The sequence below is a fragment of the Phoca vitulina genome, unplaced genomic scaffold (genome assembly GCF_004348235.1).
Source record: "Phoca vitulina isolate PV1807 unplaced genomic scaffold, GSC_HSeal_1.0 scaffold55, whole genome shotgun sequence".
Taxonomy (NCBI): domain Eukaryota; kingdom Metazoa; phylum Chordata; class Mammalia; order Carnivora; family Phocidae; genus Phoca; species Phoca vitulina.
Window position 1 is genome coordinate 9,313,331 of NW_022589758.1, and position 18,952 is coordinate 9,332,282.

General features: G+C 42.7%; 1 protein-coding gene across 1 annotated transcript in view; it reads left to right on the forward strand.

Moving 5' to 3' along the window:
* PTCHD1 (patched domain containing 1) overlaps positions 1 to 18,952 on the forward strand; it is a 59,542-nt gene that overhangs the window by 29,268 nt on the left and 11,322 nt on the right. Inside the window, exon 2 of the mRNA XM_032389584.1 lies at positions 8,009 to 8,669. Coding sequence (XP_032245475.1) covers positions 8,009 to 8,669 — 661 coding nt within the window. The remainder of the gene's footprint in view (positions 1 to 8,008; positions 8,670 to 18,952) is intronic.

Here is an 18,952-nt window from a genome sequence, read left to right on the forward strand (position 1 = left end):
TATTTATACACGAACTGTTTTTAGTCATAGCTCCAGGCTGCTGGGGACTAAGAGAGTATGTTAATGCCCCTGTATTCCCGCATCAGGCTGGAAGGAGGACCAGTGTGCACCGAAGTCGTGAGAAGACAAGGGCAGGGCCCAGCCGTGTCTGCTGTGGTCCCATAGGCAGCACCAACAGAGGCAGGATTTGAACTTGTGGCATCTGACCTCATAACCCATGTCCTTCCCACTAAAGCACAAGATATTGTCAAAACCCAGGAAAGATCAGGGCCTGCAGGACGATCGGGAATCAACTCTAGGTCATATGTAGACAGCTGTAAGACACTTCTCCCACAAGAAATACCACCCCATGCTTCCCCGCTGTAGAATAACTGCAGTCACCTTTGCATAGCCCTCTAAAGTTTACAAAATGCACACACTCTATCATTTCATTTGGCCCGCCTCTTGCCCATGACACAGACTAAAATCCAGTCATGCACAAGATTATTATATTCATATGTCTACTCCACAACTACTGAGCATATGTGGTAGGAACTGTTCTAGGTAGCGAAGCTCTACATAGAAGTAGACCCAATAGACAGACACACCGGCGTGGCTTAACTCGTGTTCTAGCGGGGGCAGCAGAATAAAGAAACAAAAAGAGCTGCATAATGTAACATCATATCACAGCTAGTGCCATGAAAAACTTTAAGTGAGAAAAAATGATGGTGATGACGAGGGATAGTTTTTTTAAATGGGGGCTGGGGTCAGGGAAGCCGATTACATCTGAGCAGGGAAGTGAAGGAAGCGAGGCTGTGTGGAGGCAGGACATTCCTGGCAGAACTAAGAGAGAGACGGGCCATGTGACTAGCACATGGTGAGACGTGAGTCCCCAGATGTCAGCAAGGGCAGTGTACCATCTTGTTGGTTACAGTCAGGACTTAGGTGTTGGCTCTCAGTGCTGGGAGGAACCACTGGAGGATTTAGAACAAGGAAGTGGCATGATATATGTTTTTAAAGGCCCATTTTTAAAAAATTTCTCTCTAACCCATGTGATCAACAAGACATAAAACCAGGATTTAAATTCCAGTCTTCTGACCCCTGATCCAGTGCTTTTCCCACTCAGGTTCACGGTCATTTTCAGACTTGGATGTCCTTGGTACTCTGTTTTTCTGGTCCCTTGAAGAGTTATTTGTGTTCTCCTGACCAAATCTTAAAAGTGCTGTTGCATATTCCCCAGGCATGTGGCTCTTTGCGACTTTTCTTTGCCTCTTGGCCAATCAGCTTTAACATTCTCCCATTTCTGAGGGCATCCTGTCCTCTTAGAGATATTCAGCAAAACTCATGACCCACAAACTTGCTCTACCAGAGCTTAATCCTGACCGTGAAAGTCAAGTGAGGACAATGGGATTAAAAGATAACCACTCTAATCAGAAAGTTTAACATAACACATTTCCAGGGGTCTTCATGATATCAAGGAATTTTTTTAATTAAGACCACATGAAAATTTCCCCCAGACTATGCAAATAGAGGTTACGGGACCTCTGCCTCACCACGTTGTCTTTCTCCTCCAGACCAATGTGGAATTGGGCCAAAGTTGCAAGGAGATGTTATACTTGCCTTTTCCTCCATCATTACTGTTTTTTGTTTCTAAAATCTCAGATTTATTCGCTTCAGATCGAAAGCTGCATTGCTTTTTCAGCCAAGGCTGCAAAGACAAACAGCCTGTTTGGGGAATTACAATGTGGGGCTCTCTTGGCTGCTTTTTAGTGTCAACATCAGCAGCAAGAGTGTTTACCCCCTGGTGGGAAAGCAAGGAGAACAAGAGACACATCCCACTCTCCCAGAGCTCCACTACACAACAGTATTGACAGAGGCACCCATTTGTCTTGTGACACTAGAACAGGTCAGGCCAACACCAGGCACACATGTACAGAAGAAGCGTGTAGACAGATAGTCACTTGTTTGGCTACATCCACAGCTTAAATTTGGTGTCCTCCAAACATGTAATGTTTCAAAGGCAGAATGATATTTCTGTTCACTTATTAAGAGATGACTAACTTGCTTTTGGCTGCACTACAAATGAATCACGGTAACAATCCCCAACTTGCGACTTCTGGTGTTCTGATGTAATGCATTTCTATTAAAAGAAGAGGAAAGAGAGTGGGTGAGAGTGAGATCATGCGAAGACAGAACATAACACCGAGGGAGCTAGTGTAATTGATGAACTGCCGAGACCAGGTCCATCCACTTCAAGGTGTTTTCTCGTGTCCTGGGTGAGGATCCCTTGCCAGTCGGTTCCTACCCATTTACAGCTGCAGAATATAGACCCAGATTAAGACGTGGAATTTGGAGGGATTCAACGAAGAAAAGATTTCATTTGGGGGTGAAAACCAGATATTCCTTGAAAGCATTTTTAAAGCAATTTTGATTTAGTGTCACTTTGAAGGTAATTACTTGGGGGCAAATGATGTAAGTTAGAAAAGCTAAGTAACGACCTCCCTTTTTAAAGTGTTTAAATGGGGGTGCCCGGCTGGCTGGCTCAGCGGGCAGAGCAAGCGACTCTTGATCTCAGGTTTGTAAGTTCAAGCTCCAGGTTAGGTGTAGAGATTACTTAAAAATATAATCTTTAAAAAATGTTTTAATGAGTGAAGCTTATTTGTGACAGTCAGAAGGAGGGGGTAGGAAGGCGAGGCAAGGAAAGGAAGGCAGCTGATAAAGACTGACTCCCCCTAGGGAGCTGGGGACCCTCACCTCCTGCCGCTCTCTCCTCACAGGCGAGGTTGCTGGGGAAAGCTTGACGCTGCTCCCAGAGCCCGTTAATTGCCCTGCCTGGCAGAGTGGCCGTCTGGCCTTGACCCTACCCCTTGTCAATAAAAAACAAATACAAAGAGGAGCTGAAAGGTTTTGTAGAAGATCCTGTGAACCCACAGGTATTTTTCCTATGTTAATCATCACTCAGGAGCAGACACTTCCTTCCTCCCAGATCCCTTCTGTACTCTCTACAAGGTGCCCCTGCTGTCTTCTGAGGAAGATGTGAGTGTGCCAAGGAGAGGCAGAGAGGAAATTAGACTCTGGCCTGTCGTGACCGGCAGCCCACACTGGCTTTGTCCCAGGCTCTGGCAGAAGGGGATTAGAAGAGCCAGTGCCTCCCCAGTAACGGGAAATCACTCAGAGAAGGGAGTCTTTTCTTTTTTTTTTCCAGTAAACCTATTTTCCCTACCCTGTGGTTTTCTTTCTGGGTTTCATCTACTATCAGATCTGTCATTGACCTAAAAAGAACTTCAGTGTGTTGGAAAAGCATACTTCAAGCAGCTATAATAAATCTCAAATTGATATTTATGAAGTTAACTTTCTCTCACCTTGCATCTGATCGTATAGTATGTGGATGTCACTCATCTTAGAATTATGTCCTGTTAGAACCAAAACGGTCTGTCCATAAAGATTAGCTAAACCAACCTTCTGTTTTTTACTGATAAATCCGAGACCTGAAGGAATGACATTCCTAGGGTCTCTGACATTCCCACGGAAACAGTGGAAGCAGCGGAAGCCAGACTTGAAGCCAAAACTTCTTATTACTGGATTGCATTGTGTCCCACAGCCGTTCTTCTTGGTAAGCCTGTCTGTGAAAAGTTTTATTTGGCAACTACAGAGGCTGGACGGAGAATAAGAAAAGTCAGGAAGCTCCAAGCCCATCCCCTTTGCTACCTGTTAGTATTGCCACGTAATGCTGCCATCTACAGATGAGGTTTGGCTGTTTGGATTATGTGTGGTCTCTCTTAATGGACCCCAGATCCCCAAGTATGGCCATCCCACAGCTCAATCACAGCCATGGCCAGTCATGTGAACCTGGTGAGCTGACGGCGCTTCACCCCTCCCCAAATCCTCTTAGTCCTCATTCAAAGTTGTGCTGGGCTAGGGCCACACATCCCGCTACCCCCAAGATCCTACCTCTGCCCTTTACTCACTGGGTCAGTCAAATGTCCTTGAGGCCTCAACTGCTCCAGCTATAAAATGAGGATAATCCTTTAATCATCTCCATTGAGTCTTATATTGAATAAATTTTTAAAACTGTAAAGAGTACTTAGCAGACTAGTACTTAGCAGTACTAGTACTGCTAGCACTTAGCAGAGTAGTACTATTACTATTATCATTCTTTTTTTTTTTAATGTTTTATTTATTTATTCATGAGAGTCAGAGAGACAGAGAGGCAGAGGCAGAGAGAGAAGCAGGCTCCCCGCTTAGCAGGGAGCCCGATGCAGGACTCGATCCCAGGACCCTGGGATCATGACCTGAGCCGAAGGCAGACGCTTAACCATCTGAGCCACCCAGGCGCCCTACTATTATCATTCTTAACCTGAGGGGTGATGAGAGCAAAGAAGCTAACAACTGAAATGGTATGTTCAGAGCCTGGGAATGAATCTCAATTTAACATTCAGTTCTGGCCTCTTTGGCAGCAAATACAGAATAGAAAATATTGTGATCAGGATTGACATTGGATTGGGCTTTACTAGTACAAAGTGTTTGGCATTGTCCACTGTTAGAATATTCCCTTTGTTTTGAATGTTGTATCTCTTCTGTGATTTTCCATGTGTGAGCATGAGCACACTAAATTCAGGGAAATTATCCTATTATTGACAACGCGGTAGATTTGATGAGTATTTATTGAATGTGTTGAGTGAATAATCTAGAATCTATAAATAGTTATGGAAACATGGATTATGTGTTGATTCACATGACAGATTCAGACTGTATTAAGGGTCAGGACTATTACTTTGTGTCACTTTCCCTTGTTTTTTCTGAGGGTCTCTTACCAAGCTCAATAATAACCTTGTGTGGGGGCGCCTGGGTGGCTCAGTCGGTTAAGTGGCTGCCTTCGGCTCAGGTCATGATCCCAGGGTCCTGGGATCGAGCCCCACATCGGGTTCCCTGCTCGGTGGGGAGCCTGCTTCTCCCTCTCCCTCTGCCTGCCTCTCTGCCTACTTGTGCTCTCTCCAACTCTCTGTCAAATAAATAAATAAAATCTTTAAAAAAAAATAAGCTTGTGTGGCTGGAGGTTGTCCATTTCGTGGACAGAGGTGACTTAGTCACCATTTCACTATCATGCTTTCATGTTTTCCTGGCTTGCTTTCCCCTTTCTGGCCCCAAGAGAAAACATTAATATAAAGGCAAAGATGAAGTCACCATAAATTAACCTGTCATCATTTTCACCTTCCTTTCCCAGTGCAGAAATTTAAAGTAAGTATACAGGGGAAAAAAAGAGCATAGCTTCAATCTCTGGCTTCCCTTTTTCCCTGGGAATATATCTAAGAACGCCTACTAATGTGTCTGCTGTCCTAAGCGGGGCTCCCTTAGGAAAGTAAATTAGGGCATTCTAAAACCCTAACAGCGTGATATCCAGGTAGCGTGTGCAGTGTACCTGCCGAAGGCTATGCAGACGGCCAAGAATACATTGTGTACGAACTTGATACGCAGTAATAAGAACCAGAGATCAGAACTGAGGAGTTTTGGTTCTTCGGCATGCCTCTTATTATCCTCTCATCTCTTATCCCACAGTAGAATCCCACAGACGCCTCCTGCCAGGTGGGTGGCCACAGCCAACACCCCCTCTATGGATGCTTCTGCCACTCAGAAGCAAGAGTGACACACGCTCTACCCACCTCTCCATTGGCAATTCAAAGCAGCTGCGTCTCACGGCAGCTGTGGTGCTGAGAATTAAGAAACGTTCCTTCTCAAACTTTACTAAGATCCCTTTCCCAAGTCTCCCTCCTATGATCTGGTGGTACAGGAGTTAACAGAGTGTCTGCTTTCTTCGGTCTGTGGTCCCAGGGATCGGAGCAGATCTGCAGAGTTGGCAGATCACTAAATAGTTTATAACTCCCCACCCAGCAGGGCATGGTCGCCTTAGAGAATGGATGGAAAATATCCCCTTGCTATAACTAGGTTCGGCCCTGTGGCTTAACACCATCTTATTTGGCAATCTTTTTCTCTTGACATATTTAGTAATCACTCTAAGGGAGATTTATTAGACTGTTCACAGGAACAAACAATGCACTAAATATTACACATATGCATGCTTTCCATACCACTCCTTTTCTAGCCTATTCTGAATCTTTCCCCAAAGTCTTTCTTTCAACACTTAATCAAAACTCTCTCTTGTCTTTAAATTCCTCTCGTTTCTTCTCTCCCCTAAAATAACTTTATATTTGGGATTTTTTTTTTTTTTGTAGTTAGAAGTTCTTTTAATCAAAATTCACTGGGCCATACTTAGAGAAGAATGGATAAAAAGACACACTCAGAGTTTAAAATCATTGAAGACATTTGCTCATCATTAATCCCAAAGCACCAAAGCAAAAATTAAGCAGATGGTAAGAGTTTTGTGAAAATAATCTCTTAGGTATCTCTGGGAGATCAAGAGTGTGTGTGTGTGTGTGTGTGTGAAGGAAAGAACTCAAAATTATTTCATAATATGGTGAAGTGTTTCCTGAACCTGACGGTTGGTGCCCATGAGGAGATGTGGGGGAGGGTGCACTGAGAATTAGGATTAACAACTCATGCTCTATGCTAACGAAAGGACTTTGCCAGCTGGTACCCCTCCGACATTTTCAAAAAGCATAATAAATATCCCACTCACCCTGGCACATGCACAGCAAAATGTCTTCACAAATAATCCATCCAGAGCAGATTTAAGAGAAAATGTATCAGGGTCATGGAGATGCTCAGAAGGTTATGAGTTATAATGGCACAGTCACAGTGTAGCAACTGGATGTTAAACTTTCTTCCCTTTGCATATGAAATGTTTTTCTTCATTCATTAGATACACAGTGGCTATCTCTGCTCACAGGCACACTCATTTACTTAACACTCAATTACATGTCTACCGCTGGCCTCCTGTTGCAGACTGGGCTCATTTTACGGAGAAAAGGGCTTATTTTCTCACCTTAGACTGTAGAGTACATATACTCCTACATATCTGACTTTGAGCACTTGTGATTTTTTAGGCCACCTTAGCACTTGGGCCGGGCAAGCCCCAATTTAACCATTAGTTGCTAGCAAGAACTTTGACTCAACTCCCAGCATTGTTAACCTAGAGGTCTGTGGTCAGGGGTTAGGAGCACAAGTTCCAGAGCCAGGCTGCCTGGGATAGCCTAGCTCTCTCTTTCTCTTACTATGTGTGCGACCTTGGGCAAGCAACCGTCTGTTTCCTCATCTGTAAAATGAGCCTAGTACTTGTACCCACATCATAGTTTCTTGTAAGGGTGAAATGGGTTAATCTGCATAAAAGGCCTCGAACTGTGCCTGGCACATGGCAGGAGTTGTTAAATGAGCGCTTGTATTCCCAGTGTCCACTTTGATCACAGGTGTATGGAGCTTGGACATGACGAATCTGACTTGGGGTGAGGTGTGTAGAATAAATCCCACTGTGCTCCTTTAGCATGACTGCCATATAGCCCGGCCAGACTCTTACAGTCACATCTCCCCTCCCATATAAGCAGACAAGGAAAGCCAGAGAATATGAGGTCCCTCAAGGTGAGCCTCTTGTCTTTTATGGCACCAAGTGACTGAATTGGATGGGGAAGTCATTTAGGGGCCCTAGAAATTGGTAGCAGAGGATGGGCTTCCACGAGAAGTTGTACCTTAGTTCACCTGGTACATTACATCTTCAAGACAGTGGTCGTATGTGAGATTTTCAGACATTTATAGACCAACTGAGTCACAAATAAAGAAGAGAACATGTGAAAACCCAGATTCCCGGGCCCTACCCCAGAGATTTCTGATTTACCCGGTCTGAGGTGGTCTGACAATTTTCATCTCTGACAAGTTCCCAGGTTGTGCTGATGCTGGTTTTGCATCCTTACTACCTGTTTCTATCATAGGGTTATAACATTTCATTTGAACCCTTCAGCTTGGAGATGACCTAAGTGACTCCGCCACCCCAAATAGAGATATTTGAATCCAAAAAGCTAATGTCATGCATTGATGTCTTATTTTTGGTAATAAACTGACTTTCATTCTTTTTCTCCCATAGTTGCATGCTGCTGTGACCAGGATCCAGGTTCCAAGGCCTGGTTTTAATTACACGTTCGCCCACATATGTATCCTGAATAATGATAAGACTTGCATCGTGGATGACATAGTGCATGTTCTGGAGGAGCTAAAGAATGCTCGGGCCACCAACCGGACCAATTTTGCTATCACATACCCGATCACTCACTTAAAGGACGGGAGGGCAGTGTACAATGGACACCAGCTTGGAGGCGTCACTGTGCACAGCAAGGACCGGGTAAAATCCGCAGAGGCCGTCCAGCTCACCTACTACCTGCAGTCAATCAACAGTCTCAATGACATGGTGGCTGAGAGGTGGGAGTCCAGCTTCTGCGACACTGTCCGACTGTTCCAGAAATCCAATAGCAAAGTCAAAATGTACCCTTACACGTCCTCCTCACTGAGGGAAGATTTCCAGAAGACCAGCCGTGTATCGGAACGTTACCTGGTCACCAGCCTGATCCTGGTGGTCACCATGGCCATCCTGTGCTGCTCAATGCAGGACTGCGTCCGCAGCAAACCCTGGCTGGGCCTGCTCGGGTTGGTGACCATAACCCTGGCCACTCTCACCGCGGCCGGAATCATCAATCTTACTGGTGGGAAATACAATTCCACCTTCCTGGGAGTCCCTTTCGTCATGCTAGGTAATTACTGCCCTTCATTTTTTTTTATTTCCTCCTGCTGCTGGTGGTGACTGGGTTCCTAAAAGGCAAGGAGTAGCCATCTAACAACTTTCTTTTGTCTATCATGTCTTCTTTTTGCCCAAAAGTCCTGGGACCAATTCTATAATGTGCTGGCCATTGGCAAAGGGCAACCTTATTTGGTAAATATGCCAGAAGTCCCAAGCCCTGGGTCCCAGCCCTGGTTCTCCAGTAAGTAGCGGTGTGGCATTTAGCACATATTAATCTTCTCTGGTGCCCCAGTGTCTTAGGTGGGGCTTCCCCTGAAGCAGAACCTGAGACGAGGATTTAGATATAAGTCGTTAATTTAGGAGGTGAGCCCAGGAAGCCCCAGCGTGGGAGTGAGAACATGAGTCAGGGAAGGAAGACAATTCAGGCTATGTTAATGGGCAGGTTACTGCTTTAGGCTCCGGTGGCTCAATCCCACTGGGGACCTTTGGGAGACTTAACAGAACACACCTCAGAGAGGTCCTCCTTGAGGGGTGAGGAAGCTGCAAGCTGGGCCATGTACCCAGAAACCCTGTGTATGAGTCATTGATGGCTCTCCCCGGGGAAGACTGAACACATTCCTGCAGCCGCAAAAATCCCCCAGGTGGATGGTGTTTGTCGTGAGAAGCCTTCCCTGAGCTCCAGAATAGTGACTAGGAGGGCACATGGGTTGGGCACTGACGGGGTCTGCTACCCTCCATTTCCCCACCCTATGGATGGAATGGATGTGAATATCACAAAAAGGGACATGATAAATGTACAAAAACTTTGAAAGCAACAAGTGAGAAATAAATAAGAAGGTATCTTTTTTCCTGTCCTTGCTATAATAACTCAGGGGAATATTTTTAAATGACGATGTGAGAATCCCAGTATATTCTCTCTTAGGGGCGGCAAGAATTTCCTGATAGAGATAACGGTGAAAACAAAGCCAGAGTGGTTATAATACACTGTCAGTTGCTCTGTTCATCTGGTATTGAAGATGGCATACCCAGCAAGCCTGATGGCAGGCTTCCTGTGGGCCAAGGGTTCCAGGGGCTCGTTTCTCCCTTTTCTGTGGCCACTTCTCATCAATTCCTTTAGCAAAATTAAAATGTCATTTGGAATCAGATACTGACATGACACATGAAGTTGTATTTTTCATTGAATGAGAAAGAACTATGGTTGAGTTCATTAGAATGCCTAATGCCCTGTTTAGGGATAGCAGAAGGAAAGAAAAGAATGTACTCAGATCTCAGCTGCTTTTCAGTTAAATGATAAGCAGAGTGGCAGGGCTGCAAGGTCACAGAATGACATGCTGCCCTCCAGGCTCTGAGGCCTGTGGGAGTGCAGACCTGGGCAATAAAAACATATATGGTAGCTCCTGGGAAAGGGGGCGCTGTGGAGATGGAGCAAGTCCTACATTCACCAGGTCACTTTGCTCATCGCCGCCAAACACAGCAGAGAAGGGGGCTGCCATACTTCCTCCTGAAGTCAGTCCCTTAAGAAGGCAGCATAACTAGCCTCCTGAACCCCAAGACGATGTGCGCTGATGGTGGGCTCCACGGCAGTTCCTTGAAGACTCAGTGCAACCGGGTAGTAGCTTCCATGGAGGCTTGAGTCAAGGTTTCTTTAAATGAAGATGTTTTGCCCATGATTAGTCCCATGCTTGGGTTTTATTTTTTAGCTTTTCATTTTAAAAATGCAGTATTTTTTGTTGTGACTGTTTTTGCGGGAGGAAGAAAAAACAGGAAAAAGGAAGGAGTGGGGAATTGAAGGGAGGCAGTGGGTTTTTAAGATCAAGAAGAAAGAATGTCAAAGCTAGAAAAAGGACTATTGGCCCAGGTTTGATGACACTCCCAAGTTGTGACCAGTGAGCCCCAAGTATGATATAGTATTTAAAACTTCCTAAAAACTAACTGCATTAAGTAAAATAAAACTTCAATATTTAGAGCTTCTTAAAATTATTTTTAAGTAAAACAACATAGCAATAGTCAAAACTTCTTAACATTAACCTCACAAAAAAATCAATTTCACCAAGTAAAATGAAATGGAATATTCGAAACTTCTCTAATTTTATTAAGTAAACTAAGTTATGATATTTAAGATTTCTTAAAACTTCTTTTTGTACTTCCTAAAGTTTTAAACATCGTAAATCAAAGTCAGCACAAAAAGGAATATACCAGCTAGGACTGGTGCAAGGAAGGATGTAAGAGATTGGACGATGTTAGCCGAGAATTGGCTTTAGAAAACAAATCCAGAAATAGTAGCGCCGCAACTCCCCAGAGACCGAGGATCACTGAACTTGACGTCAGAGTTCAATTCAGAAAAATCTGGCATTCGTGGTGAAAGAGACCAAGCGCCGCAGGTACCCAATACTCCCTTGTTTGCAATTTGTGAGGAAAGTTACATGCATTGATTTGATGGCAGTTTTCCCTGCTGACAATCAGTATGCAAACTTTCTGTACATTTTAGCCCAAAGAGATCTATTACTTAGTCACAACATGAAAGGAAGCTATGCATTTTAGTAGCTAGGGCCCATCTGCAATAAATACTTTGCACCATGTAATGGGTGCTTACTATGCTCATAAAGCCAACAGTGCCTGGATTTAGGATGGTCATCCTTCTGTGTTTCACAGATAAACTCTTCGTTCTCAGAATTTGATTATAAAATGAAATATAGGCAAGAGCATGTTCATAAATGTTGCATTTAGGGCCCATGTTTAATTCTGGAATTTTGATGACCAGTCCCAAAACACTAATAAATATTTCAAACGACAAAGAAGAAATGCAGTGCTAAGGGTTTTGCACTATGAGTCAATAAACTGTTTGTCCAGTTTTAAAATTTGTCTGTCTATGACATAAAATGGCTATGTCTAAACTAAGATTTAAGCAAAATGTCTTGATTTTCCATGTTATATAAATACAATATCAAATAAAAATTTAAAACTATATGGTCTCATTTAAAAGGAAAAGTATCTCAGAAAAAAGGCTCTAATACAGAGATTTCCTTGGCCAACAACAGGTCCATAATATGATAAACATTATATTTAAAATTCAGCAAACTAAACATTCTCAGTGTGATGCCGGTCACATAAGGCCAGATCCAGCCAAATGCCAAAATGGCAGTAGATTTAGAATGGAAAATTTTAAGACCACGTGTGTCAAGCAGTATTAACCTGACAAAATTCCAGAATAGGAAAGAATTTGGATAAACTCTGAGAGTATGCCATAATGGGATGTGACTGTGTGTTTCTAGCCAAGACAATACGTGACATCTCTGGCAATAAGAATATATCCTACACAGATGAATCATTTTGGCAATGATGTAAGCATAGATACATCATGATTTAGAATGTTTTTAATCAGTGTCATGCATATTAGACAATCTCACTTCTGCCAAAACCCCTGTCCATATGAGTCAGATCAGTTTATTTAGAGCTGAAATCCTTAAAGGTCTACCGCATTATAAATGCCCATTGACATTTTTTAGTTACTATAAACTTGGAGAAGAGTTTCTATCATCCCATTATGCATAAAGTACTATCCTTTTTTTCCAAACTATATTAATATCAGGTACTGAAGTACTTGAACTGCCATTTGTAAACATAGGACACTCATCATTTTAATCCATTATGGAACTTCCTTTAAAGGATGAGGATTTACACCATTGTCCTCCAGTTGGCTATGATTTAAGAAATTGGCAAAGATTTTGTGCATGCAAGCTCTCCTTAGAGGCTTACTATTTCCACAGCATTCCTGGTCAGACACAAATGAGGAAGGGAATGGAATGTTGGAGAATATAGAAGGGAACGGAAGGAAGGGTTCTTCCTTCTTCATCTGGAAGGTTTGTGGCTTCATGTACATTCTGACCAGCTGAAAGGGGAGAACCGAAGTTGTGGTGAAAGAGTTTCGATACTAGTTTGTAAGTGGTAATCTAATTTATAAGGGCTGCTTTGCATTTATCAAGATATAAGAGCCATGGAGATCGGATGAGACAAAAAAGTATTCTTCAAGAAAAATATTCTTCAAGCCCTTTCACAACACAGAGTGCTAACCACTATACGCTCACAGTGAGCTACTGGGGATTTACAGCCCTTTCAAATGTTTGGGAGTTTTGAGAAGGTCAAATACCACTTCCAGGGTACCCTCTTCCTTCTGAATTATCAAGCCAGGCTGCTCAAATTCAAGGATGGGAAAGGAAGAAAGGATGTAATTAAGCGCTAGGAGGAGAATAATAGCAGGGGCATTTGGTACCTTTCAGGTATATTCTAAGATTATCTGTATTTAGCAGAAACCAGAAGATCAGGTTCAGTTTTCCAAGAATTTGTTCTCATTTGATGCCACCTGGAATATGATGCAGTATATGGAGCTCAGGCTTTGAAGAGGTGAAAGTTCTTATGCAGGAAATTTAGTTCTGAGAAATCAGAACTCTTATTTTTGTTCTAAACTCAAGCAAACCTGAAAGGTTTTGTTTTCAGGTTGAGCTGGTATATTTCTTTTTTTTTAAAGTAATCCCTATGCCCATTGTGGAGCTCGAAACTCAGGACCCCCAAATTCAAGAGTCACATGCTCTACTGGCTGAGCCAGCCAGGCACCCCATTCTGGTATATTTCTAAAATCGTGAGACACATAGGGCAGGGAAATCAGCCAGATAATAATAAAGTTCAAACCATAAGAAATTGCCAATATTCAACTATTTTTGACCTACAAAATTGGTACCAATATCCAGCCATTTTTGAACTACAAAGCAGTAATTTCTTATGGTTCAACCTAATACATTATTGTACAAGTCCGTTATTTGCAACAATATGACAGTCTACATAATGGAGCAGAATGCTGTGGAAATACTCTGCTTGGATATAAATCACTAATTGGTTCGGTAATTTCTGGAGAAAAAAACCCTGGTTGATAAGGGTTTTATTGTTCTCAGTTTTGTTTACATCTGATTCAAAATAAGACAGGAATTACTGTCTTATTTTAAAATTACAGTATTTTCAAAGTTTTTTCCCTGGATATTTTTTTTGCAATGTCTGACGGTCATTTGGGGACTAATTTACAAGGAGATTGTGCAATCTAGTTTTCACCCTTTTATTATGCTCCACCAATCATATTCCAGTAAGGGGTGGGTGGGGAGAAATAGGTCTGGGGAGATGGAGCAAAACGTGTTTTCGTGTTTTATTGTTCTATTCTTAACCGTAAAGGAGGACAAGAATAGGACTGAGGGGGCAGGTCCATGCAGAGCTCAGTAAGGCAGAGGAATGCAGTGACACTTCCTCCTTGACCCTGGTCTCCGGGTATACTCTGGGTGGTCTAGCCCCACCTCGTCTAGGGACTGGGGGAATGGCAGATGTTACAAAGGTCAGGCAGCAGGAGGCAACGTCAGGACGCTGACCTGGTAAAAATAGACCATGAAGAAAAATACCTAGTTTGGTGTTGCATTTGGACCAGCATCTGAGAAAGTCACTGCCGAGACCAGGCAGTAGTGACCAGATGGGTCTATAAGAGCTCACAATGCAAGCAGATACACAGTCATCGTCAAGGAAATCCTGCATTTCACCTAAGCTACTTCAGCAGCCAAGAACCAAATGCAGATGGAACCTAAGAGAGGGATTCTAGCCTCTTCTCTGCACTGATGGTGTAGTAGCACTCGCATTTCTCTTCCTTACCAGCAAAATAACTTTCAAATCAGCCTACTATTCATCATATGTGTGTGTGTGTGTGTGTGTGCATAGTGTATATGTAATATATATTATGCAATAAGTTCATGTACATATATATGTATTTCATGTGTTTATAACATTATGTAGCATATATTGTTTGAATATTTGGGTATAAATACTATATATTTCCCTATTATATAGTATATATTCACACATTTTATATATAAATATATAAAATATGTTTGAATAGGATATGACATATATGCATATATTTATATATTACATATGTCTCCTATATGTAAAGATATTGCACAGTGACCATAGCATATGCTGTGGGCCCCATTTACAGACACTGATTTTATATAGTGCACACACACACAGTATCTAAATACCTTTCTTTCAACAAGGAAGAGCTATTAGCATATTCATTTCTTGGACTCTTATTTGCAGCTCTCTAATGAGGGAAAAGCATTTCTCAGATTAAAATCCAATGCTGTGATTAGAATTGCCAAACTGTGACAAGTCTCTGGTAGAAAGCATAAGATGTGTGTATTTGCCCTGATGTGTGCATCCTTCTTAACTTAAGCAGAGTACACCTTCCTTTACTCTCTCTCTTAACTTAAGTGACACAAAACAGGCTGTGATAAACCAAACAATTCAGCATAGAAAGTAAATGTTTATAACTGGCAAAGTGTAAATGTAACCCAATTAATGAACTTCTCCCTGAAAATAGATGTTACTCAACCCAGACATTCATACACTTTAAATTTCTTCTAAAAAAAAAACAAAAATCATGAATTTATGGGGATGTCACTGAAAGTAAAGCATTTTAAGAACATGAGCTACTTAGTGAAGCTCATCTAAGAGTAAAATATGTTTTAGCAGATTTTGCTCATGCATTCATTATACTCTGGATCTTTTAGAAGAATGTAGTAATTTTATTTCCACATAAGAAATTTGGCACTGCCCAGGCATTCTATAAATGGCTTCATTGTCTCCTGATATTAAATGTTTTTGTATTGAAACTAAAAGATCATCCATTAGCAAGCCATCCCTTTTCACTTCCTCATCTTCTCAGCTACTCCTTGTGTTCTGGAACTCCAGATGAGGAAATCCTGCTAGTATGGAAAGGATGAAAATGTGAGTAGTGCCCAAAGGCATCAGCCTCTGTGCTATGTCTCTGTGTGTTGGGGAAGGCACGAGAATCTGGGCCTGGGGAAAAATCTGCCTTACAGAATCCAGATGCACAAAATAGATCAATTTGCTTGTGATTATTCATTGACAAAAAAATAAACAAATCACCCAGACTGCCTCTGATAGCAAAACCATTAAATACATTGAAAATATGATTCGTTTCATGAACAGCTTTCCAGAAGCACATCTACTGGGTAAAGTTGGGTTAACTCTCAACTATTCGTTGGTGGATTCTTGCATTAGTGGATTATAAACAACCCTGAAGGCTTTGGTCAGGCCCCAGAAAAGCGTCTGGGTAAGGGTGAGATTTAATCTGTGAGTGTTCTTGAGCCTCACCTTAAGTGACTGGAGGATAGCCAGTTGAGGTTTTTCTACCATTAGTGTTATTTATCACTTGTGTTGCTTTTTCTCTTCATGGCTCCAAAGCCTGAAAGTCATGTGCACATACAGATATAAAATCACTTGGAAAAGAAGGAAAACTATTAGCCTAAATCCTCTAGTATTTGATTTTACTAAATGACAGTCCCAAAGTCTACTGCTAATAAAACGTAAATTGCACTCCTGGTACAAACTGTATCTGAACATTGGCGAAGAGCTCTACGGTCCTTATCCCAGGACCTGGCTAAAAGCCCCCACCGCTTCAAAGTGTTCACTCATGAATAATTAGACCTTGGGCCTGTACGTGTGTCCTGACACATACTGACACCCATGGAACTATACAGACACGCAGTGTGCCAAAATAGAAACAAACATCTTGCATGTGCTTTTAAAAGATAAGTGAATGCTTTAAAAGCTTCTTTAGCTTAAGAATTTGATAGAATCAATATGTGGTGTTTAACAGTTCCCTTTGGCAACTCTTCAGCCTTAAACACTGTGACTGTAACACAGGGAAGCTGTGGGATATTGATCAGTTCCTGGCGTGCTTACCAGGATAGTCTTTACTTCCGGGTCTTGAGCTATGGACCTGCCATTGGGATGTGGAGCCCTGGCTCCTATAACCACCACAGGGCCTCTGGTCACCAAAGGCTAAGTCTGTCTGGAACTTCAGGTTTGGGTACCTCCCTATGTGAGTGCTGCTACGAGGGAGTGCTCGTGAACAGGCTTGCAACATTGGAGATGGATAATGGTCCCTTGCTGAAATGATGCTTTGCACCAATGACGTACACCCCTTGGTCAGATTTAATAGAGAGGCTTACAGAGTTCCGACTTCATAGAGAAAAATTTAAAAACTGAAGTACAAAGAAGACAGCAATATTTTTGCTTTTAAAGCACCTTTTAAAAATACGGGAAATGACAGCCAAACCTCTGAAAAGTATCTTCAATCCACATGCAGTATCTGTTTGCCTACATCTGTGAGATTTGGCCTCAGAGTCCAGCTTACTGGACCCCAGCCCCAAAGCTAAGAGGTGATGGATGATGGTGACACTAAAGAAGGGAGGCACCTGCTGAGAGAGGAAAGTGGAGAGGAACGGAACCTACCAAAACCTTTCTTCCCTGCCTTTCCTTGATATCACTGGCCCATTTCTGAAGTGGCTACAAAAGATAAGGCCAGGGCTGGCTGAAGGAAAAACTGCAAAGGATTTAGTCTCTGTGAAATCCACCTACCTATAATTTCCTCTTCACTGCCTCCCCATCTCCAGCCTCTGTCCCACCACCCCGCCCCCCTGAATGAAGGGAAGCTGCTTCAGTACACCACTGTCCCAGAGGGGTCTGCATTTATAAGAACACCTTTGAAGGCTAAAACCAAAGGGAATTTGGCTATAATTATGGGCAGAGTAGGCATTCTGGGCAGTTGTGGGAGCAGGCAGGGTATTCGTCATGTCCTAGGACTCCCAGAATATGACTCCCCTTGAGTCCAGGCCAGGAAACAGAGACCCCATCGTTCAGCTTTCCTTTAGGGTAACAGACTGACCTCTTCAACATAATTACCCAGCTGTGAATCAGGTCTAGCAGCAGTGAGGCGCCCCCGGCTGTTAATCCCTGGGAGGCACCTCCAGCTCTGTTGGCACTCATCCTTCTCTTGACTGACTGAACTTCAGGAAGGAGGCCCAGTTATGGTGTCCGCAGTTGTCCCTGAAATCCAAAGAGCTCTTCAAAGACACTGCACACCTCCAGTTTGGAATTTAGGGTGTAGGCATCTGCCAGAAAGGTGTGGCTTGAGAAACAAGAATTTGGCCTTATCAGGAAGGATAGTGGGGGCCTTTGGAGGCAAGACCAACAATGACTAGCAACAAATTCTGAATGACTTGGTAGAATATTCTTTCTTGGGGCCTCCTCTTCTTGCCTCTACGAATGTCTACATGTACACCCCTGTAGAGAGAGGAGAGAAGGAAAGGCGTAGTTTCCAACAGCCCCCAAGAACAAAATGAAAATTCTCTCTGGAGCTGCCCCCAGAACCAAGAGCATATGCAAAGAGAGTCAGGACTCAATAAAAATGATCACACTGTAGAAGGACAAGGCATTTAAATGCAGCAACAGAACTCAGGAGACAAGCTCAAAGCCTATTTCCATCTTTCCTCGAGTTTGATTATTTTCATTCTGGACCCTCGAGCCTCACTCACTCTCTTCACCAAATAGCTCTGTTAATTCCAATTCTTTTCCTCACTTAGCCTCTAAGACTACTCAACAGCATGGTAAGAAATGGATTCTTAGGGTATTTTCCAACAAGAGTCAGGGTCAGATAATGTCGTAAAACATCCCCCCAACCCCCAACACCTTTGCTGGTGCCCCTCTAATGCACTGCACGACTAATTCTAATCCTGCTATATGCATTCTTATGTTCTTACCATATTTAATGACTCAGTACTAAAGCCCTGTTTTAAGACATTTTTCTTGTTTCTAGCATGTAAATACTATTAAAAAAATCTTCATTTGCCATTTTCAGTGAAACTTTAGTGTGTTTTACCCAAGAGAACTTAGTCTACTTGGCCCCAGATGAAGTGGTCAGTATTGTTTGCCCAGGGTGCAGACGCCTTGGAGGTACTAATCCTCCTTTTATGCTCATTATCCCGGAATTGGTTACTTTTAATAAAAGGTCGGTCAGTCCTTCCTGAGAACAATGTGGAAACGGACAACAAATAGTCTTCCTTTCTGAGACTAGATGTTAACTTTCTAAAACATAATTAACAGGATGCCAGTCAATGAGTGCACTTTTGACTTCATGCCTGGGGAGTTTAGGTGCCTCCAGTTTAGTAGGGGCCACAGTGCCAGTTACCTAATTGACAGTCTCCACCTGCCCTCTCAAGTGGCTGCAGAACGATGCCTAGTAAATTAAGATAAATGCCAAATCCTTCTGAGGAAACAGGCCTATATCACAACTATGGAATGGGCATTCAGGTTTGAGACTGAGCAAGACTTCACAATAAGGATATAAATACCAGCCTGGGCACAAGGGAAGATGTTCACCCAGTTATTGTACACACAAAA